The following is a 22,647-nucleotide window of genomic DNA, read 5'->3' on the forward strand; positions in this document are numbered from 1 at the left end:
TAGAGCGATACATGCTGAGTGGAGAAATCTGAATGTATAGCTGAGAGGAAAAAAACCAAAAAAACAAAAAAAAATGATTAAGTTGCAGAGGCAGGCCGGGTGCAGTCACTCACCCCTGTAATACCAGCACTCGGTGAGACCAAGGTGGGAGGATTGGTTGGGCCTGGGAGTTCAAGGCCAGCCTGGGCAACATGGCTAGACCTCATCTCTAAAAAAAATATGTGTACCTGTAGTCCCAGCTACTCAGGAGGCTGAGGCGAAGGGGTCGCCTGAGCCCAGGAGGTCGAAGCTGTTGTGAGCTCTGATCACACTACTGCACTCCAGCCTGGGTGATAGAGCAAGACCCTGCCTCCAAAAAAAAAAAAAAAAAAAAAAATTGCGTAAGGATAACACTACTTACATAAAGTCTAAGTGCCTGTTAAAAAGTATTTATATAATAATAATGGGAACAAGTGTTAGTAAAAATACAAAAAAATTTGAAACAGTGTAACATTTTATCGTGGGTATAAAAGTGTAATTCACCATACACAAATATGAGAGAGTAGGTTACGTTTAGCACCATAGTTACACACTGGCCCAGAGTCAGCATTTACTTACTTGTTTTTTTTTTGTTTTTTTTTTTTTTGAGACGGAGTCTCGCTCTGCCGCCCAGGCTGGAGTGCAGTGGCCGGATCTCAGCTCACTGCAAGCTCCGCCTCCCGGGTTCCCGCCATTCTCCTGGTTCAGCCTCCCGAGTAGCTGGGACTACAGGTGCCCGCCACCTCGCCCGGCTAGTTTTTTGTATTTTTTTAGTAGAGACGGGGTTTCACCGTGTTAGCCAGGATGGTCTCGATCTCCTGACCTCGTGATCCACCCGTCTCGGCCTCCCAAAGTGCTGGGATTACAGGCTTGAGCCACCGCGCCCGGCCGACTTACTTGTTTTTTGAGACACAGTCTCTCTCTGTCACCAGGCTGGAGTGGCACCATCACTGCTCAGTACAGCCTCAATCTCCTGGGCTCGGGGGATCCTCACAAGTGTGAGCCACCACACCTGGCTGATTTATGTATGTTTTGTACCAAAAATGGGGTATCACCATGTTGCCGAGGCTGGTCTCAAACTCTGGAGCTCCAGTGATCCTCCCAGTTAAACCTCCCAAAGCGCTGGGATTACAGGCATGAGCTGCCGCACGCGGCCAGCTTTTACCTACGTTTAGTTACAAGTCTTTTCTTTTTCTACCTAAGTGATTTAATTGTGAAAAATAAGTCAAAGTATTCTAGCAACATAGTACTAAAACCACTGTGTCTATGTCAAGGTTTGTAATTTATTTGTCTACAGTTACTATTTGTTTGGAAGTTCCTTAGCATGTGTGTGTGAACAACATGCAGAAGAAAGTCAGGATTCTGTCCAGCTTTGGATTCTGCCATTTGTGATAGTTCAGCTTCTGTTGAATTATAAATGATGAGTGTTCCAATGACTCTCTTTTCTGTTACACAGTTTCTACACCAGGAAGCTACCTGCTACCTGTTCCTGACAATAGTATTCACACGGGGGAGTTGTGATTTTACTATAATGCTTCTTTTAAGGAGACTTCTGTTAACATGTAACAGAAATGGAATGCTGATATTTAAATGTTTATCCTGTACTTTGACACTTGGGAAATCAAGTATGTCATATAGGAGAGTATTCCCTGGCTTTTAGTAAACGTTTGCCACAAGCGGTTTGGTTATTTACAATGAATACCCTCTCATAATCATGGCTGTTGTACAGCTGTTGCACTGTCTCAGCTTGAAAGACTGAACGTGGACATTCATTGAAGATGAGAATAATGTAGCTTAGGGATAAAGCCAAAAAGATTGCTTTGGTCATTTTTTTTTTTGAATGGAAAAGCAAAGACAGTATTATTGGGTCTGTTTCCTGTTACCTGATCAGTTTTAAGAGTTCCAGGTAGAAATAAGACATATAAGTCAAGGCTTAGGAATAAGAAATAAGACGGTAGAGGAAACATATTCCAGTCATGTGGATCTTTCCTGGTCTACAGGTAGAGAACCACATTGTTTACCAGCAAGCGAATGACTCGGAACAAAAATCTGCCTGTGCCATGGGTTCAGAGTGGAGGAGGACTGACGCCATACCACTGTGGGGGTGCATTGCACAACATGGGACAGTCACCATGGGAGAGGAGGACTGAGCCTCTAGTTGTTTACACCACGCCACTGTGGGGGCCATCGCACAGCATGGGAAGGTCACCATGGAAAGCGACTTGCTTTCACAGGGAAGCGTGGTGCTGGGGAGCAGTGAGATGGGTGCAGCCTCTTTGCTGGAGCCGCAGGTGCAGTCTCCACAGTAGCATCTGCCTCGTGGGATTTGCCTCAAGATGGTCTTATGGTGTGGGGTAGGAAGTGGTGGGAAGAGGCGGGTGTCAACCTAAACAGACAGGCTGTGGCTTGACCATTGTTAAGCCTGGGTGATGGGGACAGTGAGGGCTCACCCATAGTATTCCTTCTACTTTTGTATATGTTTACAGTTTTCCAAATAAACAAAAATGAGGTGACTTTGAATCTAGAACCTAAAGTTACTGACAGAGCAGGGAGGTGTGAGATGCCCTGAGAGCCACGTGGCACCTCCAGGGTGGGGTGAAGCACTTTTATGGCCCTGGGCTCAGGGCCACAAGCGCAGTCTGCAGCTCAGTTTCAGCTCTCCGCCCCTCCTCCCCACCCCCTCCATGGGTATTTGGGTGAATGCACAGTCAACGACTTAACATGGTCATGCTTCATTCCATCATTCCTGGCCGTGCGCCTCTGAGACCGCACAGCTGAGAAGAGAAGGCAGATAGCCACAGGGAAGCAGTGAGACCCCGGGCCCAGCTAGTGGGATTTAGTTTGCCCAAGTGAGCGCTTGGAGACAGGGAGGGAGCAGGCTGTGGGCCTGAGAGGCGGGGCTGGCACACACGGGAATAGATCCTCTGTCTAACAGAGGGAGTCCCTGCAAGGGGAGTCTGTGGGGCCTGGCCTGCGTGGCTGGTGGGGTCCACAGCACAGCTCCTCCCCCATCCCATCTTCCCCCAGGGTAGAGTGTGCTTGTCAGAGCAGAGTGTGTGGAATCACAGCCACAGGCCGCTTCTGCTCTGCCGTCCCTGCTGAGTGATCCCTGCACTGTGTTTCCGCCTCCTCACTGGCAACGTGGGGCCCATAAAACCAATGAGAACATGTGTGGAGCGTGTTTCAAATTGCCTGCCGCTTGTGCGCTGGCACTAAAGGACAGCTCTTACTCTTTTTAAGAGGTTCAACATGGTACAGCTGTTAAGATGGGGAGTTTTGGAAAGTCAGATGGACTGGCTTCACCTACTGGTTCGGCACCGCTTAGCTCCGAGACCATAACCATTGAGCATGTGCTCTACTCTGAAGTAGCCATGCCAGTACCTGCCTCATGGCGGGGATGGGGGTGTGGTACCAGGAGGATTGACAGATAACACACCTGGCCTGCCTCCTGCAGACCCTGGGCACTGGCACTCAGTATCTTCAGCCGTTCTTTTTTGGTTTTTAGAGTGGTGTGGGATCCTGGAGAAGAGTGTTAGACTATGTGGGGTCTGTCTTAATGTTAGTTTCTGCTGCTTGTCAGTTGATTGCCATTTTGTCTTGAAGTGCTTCTTTGCTTAGAATGACAAGTGTACGGGCTGGGTGCAGTGGCTCATGCCTGTAATCCCAGCAATTTGGGAGGGTGAGGTGGGCGGATTGCCTGAGCTCAGGAGTTCGAAACCAGCCTGGCCAACATGGTGAAATCCCGTCTCTACTAAAAATACAGAAAAATTAGCTGGGTGTGGTGGCAGGTGCATGTAATCCTAGCTACTCAGGAGGCTGAGGCGCAAGCATTACTTGAACCCAGTAGGCGGAGGCTGCAGTGAGCCAAGATCCTGCCACTGTGCACTCCACACTCCAGCCTGGGTGACAGAGCTAGACTTTGTTTCCAAAAAAGAAAAAAAAGAGTAGGGACTAGAAGTAATTTCAAAAGCCTTTATTGGTTTATATATTAATATGACCCATGAAAGTAGTGTTACCTTATAAAACACTGATAAATATCTTATCCTTAGGGTCTTCCGATGGAGATGGGAGAATACTATCTGTATTTCATGGACAAGAGGCAGAGACTGAGACAAGCTAATGGGCTGCTGGGGAGGAGGCTGGAGCCCAGGTCTTCAGCTCCTGATCAATGGTCGTTCTTCTGGATGATGTTGGGGTTTTGTTTTGTTTTGTTTTTGTTTGTTTTTAGATACAGGGTCACTGCAGCCTCAACCTTCTGGGCTCAGGTAGTCCTCCCACCTCAGCCTCCCAAGTAGCTGGGACCACGGGCATGTGCCACCATGCCTGGCTAATTTTTTGTGGAGACAGGGTTTAATCTTGTTGCCCAGGCTGGTCTTGAATTCCTGGACTTAAGCAAGCCGCCCTCCTCAGCCTCCTAAAGTGCTGGGATTACAGGCATGAGCCACTGTGGCCGGCCAGTGTTTTTACTGTTCATGGAAAATATGCAACACAAGCAGGTTCGCTTCTTGAAGGTGAAACTGGCCTGTGTGATGTTGACTTACATAGTGAGAACTAAACGATTCTAAGCAGCTTAGTTCTGAGAAAGCCACCCCTTGCTTCTGTGCAGGTCTTGCGCCTTCCCAGCTGCTTCAGCCAGGATCTGTTCTGTTGAAAATGTTGTGGAGTTCAGCTGGGGTAGATAGTGGTGGCTGCTAGTTTGTTACAATTTGGTGCTCTAGTGAGTTGAGATCTTGTGGGTATTGAACTGTTTTTGTATTTCAGTTCTCTATTTGTGCCTACATAAAAATTTTAAAAATCTGAATTTTCCATTTTTCATTGTAGTGTAGGAAGAATGATGATGGAGACACAGTTGTTGTGGTTGAGAAAGACCATTTCATGGAGGATTTCTTCCATCAGGTAAGAGCGTTTAATGAAACCCAATCATAGCCTGCCTACCTGCCCTCCCTCCCTCCCCCTCCCCCTTTCTCCTTCCCCCTCCCCTCCCTTCCTTTCCTTCCTTCCTTCCTCCCTTCTTTCTTTTTCTTTTTTTTTCTTTTTCTTGTTTTTGGAGACAGAGTCTCACTCTGTTGCCCAGGCTGGAGTGCAGTGACACAATCTCAGCTTACTGCAACCTCTGCCTCCCAGGTTCAAGTGATTCTCTTGCCTTAGCCTCCCAAGTAGCTGGGACCACAGGTGCGTGCCACCACGCCTGGCTAATTCTTTTTTTTTTTTTCATTTTTAGTAGAGATAGGGTTTCACCATGTTGCCTAGGCTGGTTTCAAACTCCTGAGCTCAGGCAATCCGCCTGCCTCGGCCTCCCAAAGTGCTGGGATTACCAGTGTGAGCCCCCGCGCATGGTGGCTTTCTTCTTTAAAGATGTGTATCAATATGATTGTGCATTTTATAATATTTGAAATAATACTTCAGCTAATATTTTAAAAAGTTGTTTGAATTACATAAGTTCTCTGGAATTTTTAGTATGATCACAATGTTAATATGAGAAAAATGCGAATCATCGTTCTGGTGCAGTCCAGGAGGGAGTTGGGTGCGGATGGTGGAGCTGTGCACGCGGCCTCCGCGTGTGCTGGGGCCAGGCCTGCAGCGCCCTCTGCTGGTGGATGCCCGCTTCTCCCACCCGGCGCTGGCTGCTGCAGGAGCGCCTCCTCCTTGCAGGCTGCCTTTGGGAGGTCCTGCGGCGCCCCTTAAGAGAGTTTTACAAAGGCCTCCCTGCAAGATCGGCAGTGTCTCAGAACGAGGACTCCTTGGTTCTTCAGGAAGTGGTGGTTCCGGCAGCAGAGGTGGCACCTGGCTGAGGCGCAGGGGTCAGGTGTGCGTGGCTCCCACCAGCACTGCCGCCCCTCCACTGGTGGGAGTGAGTCCTGGGGGCAGGTGCATAGAGCAGAGGGCTCAGGGTCTGAAATCGGTGACTGATCAGCTGTATATGAGCTCAGGTAGAAGACTCAGAGGAAAGTCACTGGTGACCCAGTGGCTGATATTTTAAGACGTGGCAGCCTGCCAGTGCTGGGATCCTGTCTGAGGTGTGAGGCCTCCCCCTCCTGCTTATCTCCCCAGCACAGCTCTTGGGCTTAGGCCCTGCTGAAATTCTCAAACCTAAGAACTATCTGATCTAATGTTGCATAATTTCAAATTTTTGAAATTGAGTCATAGAACAAATACATTGACCTTGTAAAACGTGAAGGAACGAAAACACATGTCCAGTGGGTTTTTTAATGACGGAACCTTCGTTGCAGGACTCGCCTTGATTATGCTGAGTCTCATGGGATAGTTTCACTCGACAGCCTCAGCTGGCCTAGCAGTGCCTGGATTTGAACATTTTAAGAGGTTTATAAAAGTATATGGAAAGTTATTAGTTTTTCAGACTCAATCAGAATTTCTTGAATATCTCACATAAGCCTAGTCACTGGTTTTCTAGTATTTGTTAGTTGCTACTGTTATCTAAAGGAAAAAAACATGAGATTAAATTATAAGCTACAAGGAAGTTCCTTTAAGGTATAAAGGAGTTAAGATGCTCGGATTTCCTGATTTCACTTCTTGGAAATGAGACTTTTAAAATTGTCTTTAGCCTTCCTGGCCCCTTTGTCAAATTATTATTTTTCCGATTTTATTCCTTTTACTTGGTTGCTTAACTCCATGCAAGTTCTTTGTAAAAATGTATTTATTTTAAAGAATCTCCTGCCATTAAGTGTTGCATTTAATAGAAAAGTTACATAGTGCAGGCCGGGTGCAGTGGCTCATGCATGCCTGTAATCCCAGCACTTTGGGAGTCCGAGGCAGGTGGATCACCTTAGGTCAGGAGTTCCAGACCAGCCTGGTCAACATGGCAAAACCTGTCTCTACTAAAAATACAAAAATTAGCCAGGCATGATGGCAGTGCCTATAATCCCAGCTGCTTGGGAGGCTGTGGCGGGAGAATCACTGGAACCCAGGAGGCGGAGGTTGCAGTGAGCTCAGAACACACCACTGTACTCCAGCTTGGGTGACAGAGTGAGACTCTGTCTCAAAAAAAAAAAAAAAAAAAAAAGAAAAAAAAGAAGAAGAACAGAAAAGTTAAGTTGTGCAATTCACTGACTGCCATTAAGCTGTGGTCTTTGTCTGTCTGGTGCCAGTCTGTCTTTGCTGCTGGCGTCTCGGGGCATGTGGGAAACAGGTTACTCGTGCGTTAGGAAGGCTTGCCCAGTGCTTGTCCTCACTGGGTTCTAACTTAAGCTCAATCTTTCATTTGTTAAATAGTCAATTTAGTTTGCACTTAATTTCTGTGAAATGACTTCCTAGACAAATACAGAAGCAAGTAATATTTGTTAATATAAACTCATTCTGATCTTCAATATCACATAGAAGTTTGCAAGAGAAATGGATTTCACACGGCGAGTGTTTGGTTAACACTAAAACAGTGCTCTGAAGGGTGGCCAGGGAGCCTCGTTTCTGCGAAGACGATTTATAACGGAGCCAAAGGCCCCCCGTGGTGTGTTATTTCCGGACATAAAATGCTAGCTGGCACCATTCTCTCTCGGTGCCTCTCTGGGTGCGGGTGTGTAGCCCTGCAGTTTCCTGTTCCTCTGGAGCCACACGGGGGCTTGGAGTTAGCAGCGGTATATATTGCAGAACTCTCCAAGAGTTAAAATAATGTTTTTTTTCTTTTACTTTCTAACATATGTGTATTACTTTAGAAATGGTAATTTTGCTTTCTTTTCTTGAGACGGAGCCTCACTCTGTCACCCAGGGTAGAGTGCAGTGGTGTGATCTCGGCTCACTGCAGCCTCTTCCTCCTGGGTTCAAGCGATTCTCTTGTCTCAGCCTCCTGAGTAGCTGGTACTACAGGCACGCCACCACGCCTGGCTAATTTTGTATTTTTAGTAGAGACGGCATTTTGCCATGCTGGCCAGGCTGGTCTTGAACTTTTGATCTCAAGTGATACGCCTACCTTGGCCTCCCACAATGCTGGGATTACAGGCGTGAGCCACTGCCCCTGGCCTGCGTGATTCTTTAATACTTAGACTTTTCAAATCTGGTCTGGGGCTTGGCCTAGGAGTCCTTGGGGTCCCTAAGATCCTTTCAAGAGGATTCTGTGGTCAAAGCTCTTTTCAAAGTAATACTAAGATGATCATTGCCATTTTTACTCTCTTATGACTGCACAGTGACGGAGTTTCTCAGAGCCAACACACCAAACCCAAGAGTAGCTGTGATGATCAGGGTGCTTTCTATTAAGCTAGACATTAGATTTACAAAAAGTGCAAATCACTGCCCCTGTTTCCACTGATTTTTTGGAGATCTATTTTTTCACAGAAATGTGTTAATTATGTTGACATGTGTGTCAGTTTCCTGCTGCTGCTGTAACAAATCACTGTGGTTCAACAACACGTTTATCACCCCCTCCTAGTTCCAGGGCCTGGAGAAGCTCAGGTGCTGGCAGGGCAGAGCTGCGAGCCTCCTGGAGCTGCCTTCCTCTCCAGCTTCCGCAGGCGGCCTGTGTTCTTGGTTTTCCTCCACCTTCAAAGCCATCACTCCAGCCGCTGTTTTCATGATCAAGTGTCCCTTTTCCAACATTGGTCCTCTTGTCTTGTCTTGTAAGGACTCCTGTGGTTCCATTGGGCCCACCCAGATAATCCAGGGCAGTCTCAAGACTCAACTGGATCACATCTGCAAAGTTCCCTTTGCCGTGCAAGGCGACATATTCACAGACTCCGGGATTAGGACGTGGATTGTGCCACGACATGTAATGGTTAATAATTCTTTCTTTTTTTTTTTTTTTTAAGAGCAAGATCTTGCTCTGTTGCCCAGGCTGGAGTGTAGTAGTATAATCACAGCTCACTACAGCCTCAACTTGCTGGGCCCAAGTGGTCTTCCTGCCTCAGCCTCCTGAGTGGCTGGGACTGCAGGCATGGACTATTGTGCCCAGCTAATTTTCTTTTCTTTTAGTTTTTGTAGAGATGGGATCTCTCTGTGTTGCCCAGGCTGGTCTTAAACTCTTGGCCACAAGTGATCCTTCTGCCTTGGCTCCCAAAGTGTTGGGATTACAGGCATGAGCCACTGTGCCTGGCCTATAATTACTATTTTAAAATGAGGAAGGAGGTAGGAGCTGGCAGCAGAGCATCTTGCTTCAGGGCTCACCTTGCTACTTCTGTAGCTGGATGTCCCTCTACTGCTGTCTTCTAAGAACACTTACGACTTTAACCCATTTATGCCTAGTGTTCCATTATTGGAATGCTAAGCTTGTGCGAGTTATTTATATCCTAGTGCTCAGGGTCATCGCCAAGGTCTGATTTTTCACACACACGAATTGTAGCCTCTGGCATAAATGGGTTAATGAGGACCCACCTGGAGAATTCAGGGTAATTTCCCATCTCAAGATCCTTAGTTTAGTCATATCTGCAAAATATCTTTTGTCCTATAAGGTAACTTACAGGCCCAGGGATTAGGACCTGAACATCTTTAGGGTCATTTTTCAGCGTGACATAGAGGTTTTTGAAGATAATGTTATGACTCCATCTAGATAAATCTTGCTAATGATACATTACATTTTGAAACACATATTGAATTTAAACATTTAGAGGTCAAAGATAACAATTATGAAGGTTTGGCTGTGTGAGCTGTAGATACCTCCTCCCATAAGAGTATTATTATTATTATTTTCTTTTTTTTTTTTTTTTAGACAGAGTTTTGCTCTGTTGCTCAGGCTGGAGTGCAGTGGTGCGATCTCTGTTCACTGCAACCTCCGCCTCCTGATTCAAGCGATTTTTGAGCCTCAGCTTCCTGAGTAGCTGGGATCACAGGTGTGTGCCACCTCAGTCGGCTAATTGTTGTATTTTTAGTAGAGAAGAGGTTTCTCTATGTTGGCCAGGCTGGTCCCGAACTCCTGGCCTGAAGTGATCCGCCCACCTTGGCCTCCCACAGTGCGGGGATTACAGGTGTGAGCCACTGTGCCGCATGTTTTATGGGCTTACTTCCTGGTTATACTGAAAATGGGTATTAGTAGTAGTACGCTTCTAATTGGCCCCGTCTGTGTCATGCTTGGGACTTGACTAGAAATTTTTACAGCCTGATAGGTTTTCCTGGTGAATGGTGATTGGTACTGCTTTAGGTATGAAGGCAGAAATATTCATAGGGTATATCTTTATTTTTTAAATTTAATGAGACTGCCGGGTGCGGTGGCTCACGTCTGTAATCCTAGCACTTTGGGAGGCCGAGGTGGGCAGATCACGAGGTCAGGAGATCGAGACCATCCTGGCTAACACGGTGAAACCCCGTCTCTACTAAAAATACAAAAAAAAATTACCCGGGCGTGGTGGTGGGCGCCTGTAGTCCCAGCTACTGGGGAGGCTGAGGCAGGAGAATGGCTTGAACCCGGGAGGCGGAGCTTGCAGTGAGCCGAGATCGCGCCACTGCACTCCAGCCTGGGCGACAGAGTGAGACTCTGTCTCAAAAAAAAAAATTATATCAGTGTGAGAATGGGAGAGGCTTTTTATTTCTTATGTGGTAATTATTTATTTCCCTCCTTTATTCTTCCCCTTTTAGGGCATGAAAGTGGTCACAGATTTGAGTTTGCCATGCTATAATGACTCTCTCTCTCTCCTAGGTTGAGGAGATTAGAAACAGTATTGATAAAATAACTCAGTATGTTGAAGAAGTAAAGAAAAACCACAGCATCATTCTTTCTGCACCAAACCCAGAAGGAAGTAAGTTGTTGGTTTTAACAACAAAAAGTTTGTCTGTCTGTGTGTCTCGCTTGCTGTCTGCAGCACAGGCCTCGACTCTGGCTTCACGTTAGATTCAGGGGCGTTTGTACGAAATGCTGATAAGCTAGAGAGTCTGAGGCGTTTGGCCTGGGGCGAGCCAGGGCGTCTGTATGGTTTGTTTTGAAGCTGCCCATGTGATTCTCATGGGCAGCCCGAGTGAGGACCACGGATGGATCAGATCCTAAAGAATACACGAAAGTGGCTTCGCAGAACTTAGGAGCCAAGATTAGACCACAGGTCAGCAAGACAGCACTTTATGTTCAGAGGGCAGTGAATCCGGGATTGATTTGGAAAACAGTACTTGTAAGAGCAGAGTGAAATAGGAAGACACACTGAGGTGACTCTGAAAGTCTTAAGGAGGAGCTTTTGTATGGACTGTGCTGCGTTCAGTGCCTGTGGAGGATGGCACAGAAGAAATGCTTTTTTTCTCTTTATCTGCTTCACATTTGCTTCCTTTTGAATCTGAGGCACACAGAAGAGTGAAAGGAGCTCAGTGGAAGCAGCTGAAGAACCTGGATTTTTGTCCCAATTTGCTTCCCCACGGTATTTGCATCTCCTCATTGGGAGAAAAGACATGATTTTATTTTATTTATTTATTTATTTATTTTTTGAGACGGAGTCTTGCTCTGTCGCCCAGGCTGGAGTGCAATGGCACAATCTCGGCTCACTGCAACCTCTGCCTCCTGGGTTCACGTAATTCTCCTGCCTCAGCCTCCTGAGTAGCTGGGACTACAGGCGTCCACCACCATGCCCGGCTAATTTTTGTATTTTTAGTACAGACAGGATTTCATCATATTGGCTAAGCTGGTCTCGAACTCTTGACCTTGTGATCCACCCGCCTCGGCCTCCCAAAGTGCTGGGATTATAGTCATGAGCCACCGCACCCAGCCATATCTACTTTAAATGTCATTTTCTCTGTTTGTTGTTGGCATATAGAAATACAATGATTTTTGCATATTGGCCTCGTACCCCTTGCCTAATCAGTTATTAATTCTAATATCCTCTGTAGCTAATGTTGGATTGTCTTTGTCCCCAATCATATCATTGTGAATAATAGTAACTTTTTTCCTTGCAGCTCTTATGCTTGTTAGTTTTAACTGACTTATTTAGCTGACCTCCAGTACAGTATTGAATGGAAGTGGTGATGGGGGCACACGTATTTTTGGTCTTGGAGGAAAGTTGCTAGCAAATACATTTTTTGTTGGACTATTACTTAGTGTAGCCGTACGTTGAAAAAATAAAGTAGTATTAAATTGAAAAAGAACGCATTTTAAAATTGTGTGTGTCTTGTAAAATAAGGTTCTGAGCCTCTGTTTGTGCCTTCTCAGTGGCTCAGAAGTGTGTTTCCCAACATGTTTCTGGAGCCGCCCTCTCATGAGCTAGTCTGTGCAGCCAGGGTGCTGCGGCCAGCTCCTTCCCGGGACCTCTTCGTGCCGTCGCCCAGCCCCTCTTGGGAAGTTGCAGTAACCTTAGAATAATCAAGGCTCTGAGAAGTCTTCCTAGAAGGAAGCCTGTTTAGCTTTGTTTAGTGTTTCACACATTTATTTGCCCGTAGGACCTTTTATGTCCCATCTGTTAACATCATGCTTAATGCTTAGGGAAATTCTATTTGAATAAGTATCAGCATTTTTTTTTTGGAATAATTTACCTCCAAAACATTTTTGCTGCCAAGTCATAGCAGATAGAATATTTTTTGAGTAAATTTAGAACTGTTACTGTTTGATGATAGTCCCTTTCGGGCTCTAAAGAAAACCGTTGCTTTTTTGTCTTTTGTTTTGTGACAGAGTGTGAACCAAAATGTGGGCAGCAGCCTCCAGCCGCTTCCTTGGTTGGTCTTTAAAAAGCAAAATGCAGTGATTCCCCTCTCCCAATGACGGGCCTGGGATAATACAGAGAGGGACAGGCTCTTGGCCTTCCCGCCCTGTTCCTAAAGAAAGAGGGGAGGGTGGGAGGGAGGAATGGGGACTACGGTGCTCCGCCTCCCCCGTGTCTCCCCATCCTCGGGCAGGCGCCCTGCTTAGGTCCTGGTGAGCAGGCGATTCCCAGGCTGCTGCCCTCCCGTCAACCTCAGGACCTGGGGCAGGGCTGGGCACGGCGGCCGCCAGGTGGCGCCAGAGGCAGCCGGTCCCGGGCGGGTCCCCGGTCCTAGCACCGCGCGCGTCGCGCCACCTGCAGCCACGGATCCCAGGGCAGAGAGGTGGACGAAGGGCCTTTTACCTGCATTTTTCTTTTTTCACTTTCTACTTTTGTATTATTTCTTTTTTCTTTTGTATTAAAAGAGCGTCTTTGCAAAACGTAGATATGTCAGGCCCTCCAAGACACGGATCCAGCCCTGCAGGAGCATGAAGTGTGTGTGGTTCTCGTTTGGGTTTTAGTGACGGCAAGGCTGGGATTCTCCTGCAGGACGGCGGGGGTTTGATTCGCTCCTGCAGTCAGCCGTCAGCCTGGCTGGCGCCCTGTGCTCGGGGGCCGTCGTCCTGCGGCTGCGCGCGCTCGCGTTTTCTCCGCTTCCTGTTCCCTCGGCAGTTCCCTGGGGCTCCCCTCGGACTGCGCTGGGACCGCTTCTGCGCCGTCTCCGTCTCCAGCGCCGCCTGCTCCCGTGCGTTCTGTGCTTTTCTGCGGGAAATCAGACTCATGGAGACCCGGGTCCTTGTGCGGAAGCCCCTGAGGGCCCTGGAGGAAGCCGCACCGATCCTGTTCCAGCGGTTATCCCCGTGTGGCCTTGGACGCATCACTTAACATCTCCGGGGCTGTTCCCACACGTGTGAAATGGGCTAGTGGTGGCATCTGCCTTTCAGTGCTGTTGTGATTCTTCCGCCCGCCGCCCCAGCGGAGTCTCCCTCTGTCGACCAGGCGGGTGTGCAGCTGCGTGCGTGATCTCAGCCCACTGTGGGCTCAGCCTCCTGGGCGCAGACAGTCCTCCCACTTCAGCCTCCTGAGTAGCTGGGATTACAAGTTTATATATATCATATATGTATAACATATATACACACACATATAAATAATATGTATACACACACACACACACACACACACACACACACACCTTTTTTTTTTTTTTTTTTTTTGTGGAAACAACATCTCACTATGTTGCCTCTCTCCTGTCTCCTCCCCTGCAGGGCATGGGGGCCACTCATGGGGCTTTCTGCCTTCAGAAACGAAGCCCTGAACCCCCGTAAGGAGCTGCGTGGCCAGGCTCCGGCAACCCCCTCCCACTGCAGGGCCTTACTAGGGAGCCTTGGCTCCAGGACCCCTGCCCTGCTTCAGCCCAGCTGCCCCCACCACAGGCTGGGAGCACCCCACCCGAGGCCTTCCTGCCCTTGCGGTTCCTCTCCGCTTCCTTCTTACCTCCTTCAGTGAAGATTCGCTATGATCTGAAGTTATCCTCAGTTTAGTAGTATTCTCGCAGGATATTTTCACTGAGTAGAAGGTTCTAGTTTAGAAGTTGCTTTCTTTCACCACTCTGAAGATTTAAAACATATTTTTCCAGTGTCTTTGGCTTTACTTTTTTTTTTTCAGCTAATTAGAGCTTTTAAGGTATTTGGTTTTTGGTCTTTGGTTTTAGCAGTTTTACTTTGATGTTTTAAAATGTGTTTTTCGTTTTCTTTTTCCCTCTTATAAGGCTTCTTGAATCTTTGGATTGACATTTTCTGGCTGTGTTTTGAAAAACTTTGGCCATTACTTCTTCAAACTTTGGCCATTACTTCTTGCTCCTTTTTCTGTCATCTCTCTTTGCGACTGGAATTGTCTTTTAGAGCTTTTCACTATATCCTTTCTGTCTGTCCTCTTTTGTTCTCTATTGTTCGTCATTTTCTCTATATATTTCATTTTGAAAATGTTTTCCCGACTTATCTTTTAATTTCTCTTCAGCGATTGTCTTGCAGGTCAGGGAATCTTTCTTCATCTATGGAATTATTTTTGGATTGGTTTTAACTCCTATAATTCCATTTGGTTCCTTTTAATACTGTCCTATTCTCTGAGAAAATTTATGATATTACATTTTATCTCTTTGAATGTAATTGTTTTAACGTCTGTGTCTTGTAACTTCATTAACTGGTGCCTATGTGGATGGGTTAATGTTGTCCGTTTTTGTTGGTTTTTTGTGTGTGTTTTTTTGGTTATTTTTGATTTGAGTTTTGAGCTTGGTATTGGAATGATGTGTAGTAATAATTCGAGTCCTGAATGATATTTTCTTTATAAAGAGGTGATGTATTTTTATTTCTGGCAGATGGTGAGAAGCGCCAGCAGTTCTGGACCTGATTTTAGGGACTGAGATGATTTAGACTGACGCTTCGGCCCCTGCGAGGGCCAGCTTCCCACCTGCCTGTCCTCCGAGTCAGCACTTTTCTCCGCTTCTCTGCAGCCCAATTGCCTTTTATGGAGTTGGCACCTGCCCCCGGTAAAAGTGGCTGCAAAAGTGGGACCCACCTCCTTGGGTTTTCTCGTCTGAGTCTGCTTTCCTGCCTTGTTAGGTTTCTTTCTTTTTTTATTGTTTTGTTTTGTTTTGTTTTATTTTTGCACCTTGTTAGGTTTCTAATGGCTTTCCACAGATTTGAAAAGAGTAGTGTCTACCCTTTCTAATTGTTCTCAGCGGGAGGATTGAGCTGAATCACCTAGGCCGCTGGAAGAGGAGGTGCCTGATATCAGTGGTTGGAAATGTCACGTTTGTCACATGTGACCTTATGGCCGGTGTCTCGCAGGATGAGACAGGCAGTGCCTCTTTCATTTTGCTGATGAGCTGCCTAAGCCCCTGTGTGCCTGTGGTGGCAGCAAGGTCACTCTTTCCTTCCTGAGTGCCTCCCACCCCTGCTGTGTAAGAGCTCAGGGCTTTCTTTCCCAGGGAAGTGAGTCCTGCTGTGGCCCACCAGCTCAAGAGGGAGACTCTCATCCACCGGCAGGCCCGGCGCTCAGATCTCGTGGTTTCTGTGGCCGCGCAGTGGCTCACGACTGTCTCCCGAGTCTGATTGTCCTCAGCTGTGCTCAGGCGCTGGCTGGGCCGGACCGCTGCACAAATACCCTTGCTGTGTGTACATTTTAATTTCGACGCCTACACTCAGCCCTCATTCCCCAGGCACAGTGGCCAGGCGTTGGGGGTGTTTGCATCAGCCTCATGCACCACGGGAGCCAGCACTCCCGCCACAAACTGTGGACCTGCCCCCCTCTTTATTCATAGCAAGTCTCTGTAATTCCCGTTAAATGCCCTATTTTATAAGGCATTTTGTGTTCCCTTTACTGTCCTAAAATGAAGTTCATAGATGATATAGCCTACCTACTTCCATAATTTTTTAAAAACATGTAATATCCAAACTAATATGAAGAAGACATAAAATGGAAGTAACTTACATACTGAAGTACAAATTGTATTGTGCAGGCTCAGGCACAACACCAGAAAACGAAATTCAGGCACTTGCCCCCTACAAACAAGTCCTGTGACTGACAGCCAAGACTGCAAGCTGATGAGGCGTTGTGATTCAGATGCTGTCAGCAGGCTTCCCTGTGCTTTTCCTAAGGCAGTTGTGTCGCTGAAATAGAATGAAGTACAGCTTTCTCGCCATGCAGAGCCGTGTCACGGCAGTTGCATTCCTGAAAATCCACTGGATATTGAAACGATGCAGATGAAAATAGGACTTATTTGTAAGCTGGAGTTAGGTTCTGGGCTCAGGAAAACAGGTCTTTTCTCCTGCCCGAGTGAGCAGTGTCCATTTGGAAGTTATGCAGGTCAGCGGGTGATGTGCTGACATAACGAGGTTCGAGGGTGGTACATCTCACACGCGCATGGACACCCCGTCGTCACGCTCAGGAACGTTGTGTGGTGCTGGCTGGTGCCGTCGTCACGCTCAGGAACGCTGTGCGGCGCTGGCTGGTGCCGTCGTCACGCTCAGGAGCGCTGTGTGGTGCTGGCTGGTGCCATTCCTGGCTCCTGTCTTCTGGCTGCCAGTGGCTCTGCCTTTTTTATGATGGCTGGAAATACCCCACAGATTTCAGAATACCTCTTGGGGTGGTAGAAAGATTCCCCTGAGAATCTCCCTTTAGAAACATGTTCACAGAGGAGAACCACGAAATGGCCCCTTTGTGTCTAGTTTCTCTTTTTTTCTAGTTTCATCCATTATCAGAATAATTTTTCTCCGTTTTTCTCCTTTTTCTTTCCTTTTTTAAATAGAGATGGCATCTTGCTAGTTGCCCAGGTTGGCCTTAAACTCCTAGGCTTAAGTGATCCTCCCACTTCAGCCTCTGAAGTAGCTGGGACTACAGGTGCACACCACTGTGCCCTGCTTAAAAATTATCTTTCGAGGCTGGATGCAGTGGCTCACGCCTGTAATCCCAGCACTTTGGGAGGCCGAGGCGGGCGGATCACGAAGTCAGGAGTTTGAGACCAGCCTGGTCAATGTGGTGAAACCCCAACTCTACTAAAAATACAAAAATTAGCCGGGTGTGGTGGTGGGGGCCTGTAATCCCAGCTACTTGGGAGGCTGAGGCAGGAGAATTGCTTGAACCCAGGAGGTAGAAGTTGCAATGAGCCGAGATTGCGCCACTGCACTCCAGCCTGGGTGACAAGAGCAAGACTCCGTCTCAAAAAAAAAAAAAAATCTCTAATGCATCTTTGCTGATGTCTTTTTTTGCTCAGAAACCTTCAGTGCTGACTGGTGCCCTCAGTAAAAGCCCCAAAGTCAGGCGGGCCTGCACCCTCCTGCCTGGGCAGCCTGCAGTCGGCCTCCTCCCACGCCAGTCACTTCAGCCCACTGTCCTGCTGCTCTGTGCTGCAGTCCCTTCTCCTGCCTGGGATAGAAGCCGCCAGTCTCTCCACTCCCAGGTCAGATGTCCCCTCCTGCGGGACAGCTGCAGTAGACGCCTCTTCTCCTGGCTGCCCATGGCGTTTTGTGAAACCTGTCTCGTCCGTTGTTAGTTTCTGCCTGGCATTGGCGCTTCCTGGGTTTGCCTTATCTTTTTTTTTTTTTTTTTTTTTTACCAAGTTATTAGATCCCTGGTGATCTTCTTAGCCTCCTTGCATGACATGAGCCTTCACACACGTAGAGCACTCAGTAGGTATTACTGGTGCGTGACCTCTCACCTCTGGACATCACTCAGTCTCTGATCTGGTTCTGAAACCCTGGAGGATCCAGGCTGTATCTGATGACCACAGCTGAGCGTGGAAAGAAGACTTAGCACGCGCTGGTGTGCAGTGGGTACTCAGGGCACCCTGTGTGTGCTCAACTGAGGGGGTGCCAGGAGGAGAATGGGCATCTCTGAAAGCTTTCATTCTTGGCCAAGTTGTCTATGGTGGAAACGTTTGCCATTTCCCTGGCTGATGCGTGTGAGATTGAGTGAGAGAGGCAAGTGCAGGACTCTGTGAAACGACAGCAGGGCTCCAGAGACGGGGTGGGGCCTTCCTGTCTCAGCAACTTCTGGCCAGAGGAGAGGGAAACCCCCTTCAGGTCACTTCAGCCACCGGACTGGCAGACGTGAGTGTGTGGCATGGAGCAGACATCCTGCCACCCTCCTGGGCTCTGGGGCAGCCAGGCGTGAAAGCAGAGGCTGCCGTGATGCCCTGGGGTGGCCTTAGGTCTCAGCACCGCCCTGGAGTGTTGGCCCCTGCTCTGCCAGCCTCCCTCCTGACAGAGGTCAGGAGGCCGGTCCCTGCCTCCGTCGCCCTCTGCTTGCAGCCCTGAGTGTGTGAGAAGCCAGCCCAGGGCAGCCGGCCCAGCAGCACTGAAGTGGTGGCTGTGATTCTTTGGGCGTCTTGGGGAGACAGCTGACAGCACCAGAGAAGAGCACACACACAGGAGACTTTGTTGAGATCATTGTTAGGTCTCCGTTTTCCTTTCCCAGGTCTAGGTGTTAGCAGTGGATTTAGGCAGCCGTTTCATTCATTGGTGTAGACCAGCAAGTCTCAAACTTGTGTCACCTGGAGGGTTTGCTAACTCAGCTTGCTGGGCCACTGCCGCCACCTCAGTTTCTGAGTAGGTCCAGGGTGGGGCCCGGGGATTTGTGTTTCTACTAAGGTCCCACCTGATATTTATGAAAGCTGCTGTCTAGGAACCCACCTTGAGAACCACTGGTATAAGTGGTAGTTTTTCTTACAGAAAAAAAGTGAATATTTACTAAGGATACTGTTTCACTTAAATTCATTGGATATCATTTATGTTGGATGTTATAGCTCAGATGCTGTATTTTATTTTTTTATTTTAAATTTTTATAGAAATAAAAGAAGAGCTTGAAGATCTGAACAAAGAAATCAAGAAAACTGCAAATAAAATTCGAGCCAAGTTAAAGGGTAAGTTTGAAGTTTTATGTTTAATTGGGAGTGTGGGTTTTTGTTATTTTATTCTTTATTGGTTTTTGTTATTTTACATTTTTAAAAATTAAAATTGTGACTGCTTTAAAATAAATTATTTGTATGTAATTCAGAGTACTAATTCATGTTGAAAAAGGTTGTGTGTTTGCTTATAAACTGTTACTGTTACATTTTTTATGACATTTCAGGCTAAGTTGCAGATGTTTGGGAGGGTGAATTGCCAAGCTCTTCTTGAATGGACCCTTTAATTGCTCGTTTCTTTCAAACTCAGTGGAATTTATTGGATGATGTTTGGCATTCCGCTTTAGCAGCAGCAGTTTTTCGGAAGGCTTAGAGCTTTCACCTGGGACTTAAACAGAGGTTGCTTTTCTTGATTTGGTAGAAGAACACATGGTATTTGATTTTTGCAGAATGGCATCAAGATCAAAAACAATCTCTGTGCAGATGGCGAAACACTTGTATTACGGCAGGTTTCAGATGTGTGCAGAAGCAGAGGAGGCGGCCACAAGCCAACCCCCCAGCTCCACACCTCTCCATGAGCTCCCACCCCAACCCGCTCCCAGAGCATTCTGAAGCCCACCCCAGGCATCTGAGATTTCATCAGTGTGTATTTCAAAAACAGAAGCTTCCCCCAGAGCACAACCACCATCATATCTAAACCCAGCTTCATTGTAATTACTTGATAGTACAAAATATCCAGGCAGAGATTCTGTTTCCCCAGTGGTCTTATGATTTTTTTTTTTTTTTTTAAAAACAGTTCGCTTGAATTGAGTCCCAAGTAAGGACCAAACTCTGGCTTTTAAAAATGAGAGTCTCCCTTCATCATTTTTCTCTCTGGCACTTTTTCCTTTGGTTGGTGAAACCAGGTCATTTGTCCTACAGAATCTGCCACGCTGCAGATTTTGCTGATTCTCCCCCTGCAGCGTGTTTAATAGGCTTTGCCGTCCTCTGACTTTGCTGGAGGTTGGTAGTTAAATTCTCTAAGCTTTATCTGATTCAGGTGTTTTTTGTGGGTTTTTAAAATGTAAAGATGCAGCATCTGATTACAGATTTTATGTCCTCATGGTTATGTTAAGATGTTAGTGGTGACATTAACATTTTTTCTTGGCTCTAAGTAAGTTCAGTAACATTTTAAATAAGATATAACATGCTTTTCTATTCTGTGATATTGTCAAAAATGGATGATTGTTTCCAAGATCCATGATTCATTAGCAGTTGCAAGCAGTAATATCTTGATTTTTTTTTTTTTTTTTTTTTGAGATGGAGTCTCTGTCACCCAGGCTGGAGTGCAGTGGTGTGATCTCGGCTCACCGCAACCTCCACCTCCTGGGCTCAAGTGACTCTTCTGCTTCAGCCTCCTGAGTAGCTGGGACTACAGGCGCCCTCCACCACACCTGGCTAATTTTTGTATTTTTAGTAGAGACAGGGTTTCGCCATGCTGGCCAGGCTGGTCTCAAACTCCTGACCTCAAATGATCCGCCCGTCTCAGCCTCCCAAAGTGCTGGGATTACAAGCATGAATATCCTGATTTTATTATTCCTTCTTTGTTTAGTTGCTGGAATAGTTATTTAGAAAGAAACCTTTCTCCTTCAACTCCTGAATTGGATAAAGTTTGGAGAATCTATCAGCCCACAGTAAATACAGAGGACAGCAGAGCCTGCTGAACGTGTTGCTCTCAACAGCAGGGTGAAATCAGCAAAGTGTGCAGCGGGGCAGGTTCTGTGGGACAAATGACCTGGCTTCTCCGACCAAGGGAGCCAAAGCGCATTCTGGGTCACAGATCATGGAGGACAGAGAGGATCAGTGTTGGACTCTGTCTCTCTCTGGTGTAATTTTCATAGGTTGGTTCCCTGGAGTCCTCCAGAGATGACCAGGGAGAGTCTCTGTTGCTGCTTCTCGTCCATCGTTGTGAACAATGGATTAAACACATCTGATGTTTTCATTGTTGCGTTCTCCTCAATGCTCAGATGGTCCCTTTGGCTAGTAAGGTGGACTCTTGAGTCCTTTTGGTAGGCCCCTCATTGTCTGTGACAGCCTTTCCACTTTTTGCTGTGACAAAAGGACCCATGCTCATTTCACCCCTTTCCTTTCCTGGGCCTGGGATCAGCCATTTCCCCAGGGAGCCCCGCTGCTGCGTCTGAAGAATGTTATCTAGACACCGAGGTCTGCATACTGGGGAATGTATTGCCATACATGACGATGACCTGACCATTGTTTCCTGGGCTTTTGCAGTGGATTGGGCTAAGATTTTTTAAAAAGATAAAATGAATCATGATTTGTTACTGAGACTCCCAAATTAAGAATAAAAGAAGGACTAAAAAAATTTTTTTGAAAGGATTTTTACTTAATACAGGCGATATTACATCTTTATCTCCTTTCAACTATGCCCCAAATTCTGGTTCTCACTGACACTTACATAATTATTCACTTGCTATTCATAGTACACACAACAACAGACCCAAAATAATTATGCCAGCATCTACTGTCAAGAGTATGATTACTTAAAAGTTTATTTTTTATTTATTTTTTTCATTCTTTTTGTCTATAGGTGTTCCCACTGGGCGATATAATCAGATTACTTTTTGTTGTTGTTGTTGTTGTTTGACCTGAGGTCTTGCTGTGCTGGCCAGGCTGTAGTGCAGTGACTGTTCACCAGTGTGATCATGGTGCACTACAGCCTCGAACTCCTAGGCTCAAGTGATCCCCCCAGCAGTTGTGACTACAGGCACACGCCACTGTGTCCAGCTACAAATTACTGGGTTTTAAAGTTACTTTGAATGGTTTTTCCTCTGTGTGTTTATTTATTTTTTTGAGATGGAGATTCGCTCTTGTCCCCTAGGCTGGAGTGCAATGGTGCGATCTCGGCTCACTGCAACCTCCGCCTCCTAAGTTCAAGCAATTCTCCTGCCTCAGCCTCCCTAGTAGCTCTGATTACAGGCACCTTCCACCACGCCTGGCTAATTTTTGTATTTGTAGTGCAGACAGGGTTTCACCATGTTGGCCATGCTGGTCTCAAACTCTTGACCTCAAGTGATCCGCCTGCCTTAGCCTCCCAAAGTGCTAGGATTACAGGTGTGAGCCACCGCACCCGGCTCCTCTGTGTGTTTATATCATTAACTTGACTTACTGTTAGTTTTGTTTTATTTTTTCCTTTGAAGTTTAGGGATTAATGCTTTTAAAATTTAATTTTGCATTATAGTTTTGTGAAGTATTTATATTATTCTGAAGTCAAATTTATAAAACATATTCAGAGTCTAACTTCTTTCTTTGTCCCCCCTCGTTTCTCCTTTCCCTTTAGCGGTGCCCAGTTTTAAAATCTGTTGGTTATGTTTCCATTTGTTTGGATGAGTAAATATGTATTTGTATATATGTGTGTGTATATATATCTGTGTGTATCTGTGTATATATGTGTGTATATATATATCTGTGTGTATCTGTGTATATATGTGTGCATATATGTGTATATATATGTGTGTATCTGTATATATATGTGTGCATATATGTATATATACATCTGTGTGTATCTGTGTATATGTGTGCATATATGTGTATATATATGTGTATATATGTGTGCATATATGTATATATATCTGTGTGTATCTG

General features: G+C 46.5%; 1 protein-coding gene and 1 pseudogene across 7 annotated transcripts in view; one reads left to right on the forward strand and one right to left on the reverse strand.

Moving 5' to 3' along the window:
* Positions 1 to 22,647, forward strand: part of LOC105490531 (syntaxin 2) — a 72,404-nt gene that overhangs the window by 28,920 nt on the left and 20,837 nt on the right. For all 7 annotated transcript variants that reach the window (XM_011756273.3, XM_011756270.2, XM_011756271.2 and 4 more), the window contains exons 2-4: positions 4,840 to 4,914; positions 10,592 to 10,691; positions 18,949 to 19,023. In XM_011756273.3, the coding sequence (XP_011754575.1) occupies positions 4,894 to 4,914; positions 10,592 to 10,691; positions 18,949 to 19,023 (196 nt within the window). In that variant the 5' untranslated portion in view covers positions 4,840 to 4,893. The remainder of the gene's footprint in view (positions 1 to 4,839; positions 4,915 to 10,591; positions 10,692 to 18,948; positions 19,024 to 22,647) is intronic.
* Positions 16,469 to 16,558, reverse strand: LOC112428164 (small nucleolar RNA U13; annotated as a pseudogene).

The sequence above is a fragment of the Macaca nemestrina genome, chromosome 10 (genome assembly GCF_043159975.1).
Source record: "Macaca nemestrina isolate mMacNem1 chromosome 10, mMacNem.hap1, whole genome shotgun sequence".
NCBI lineage: Eukaryota > Metazoa > Chordata > Mammalia > Primates > Cercopithecidae > Macaca > Macaca nemestrina.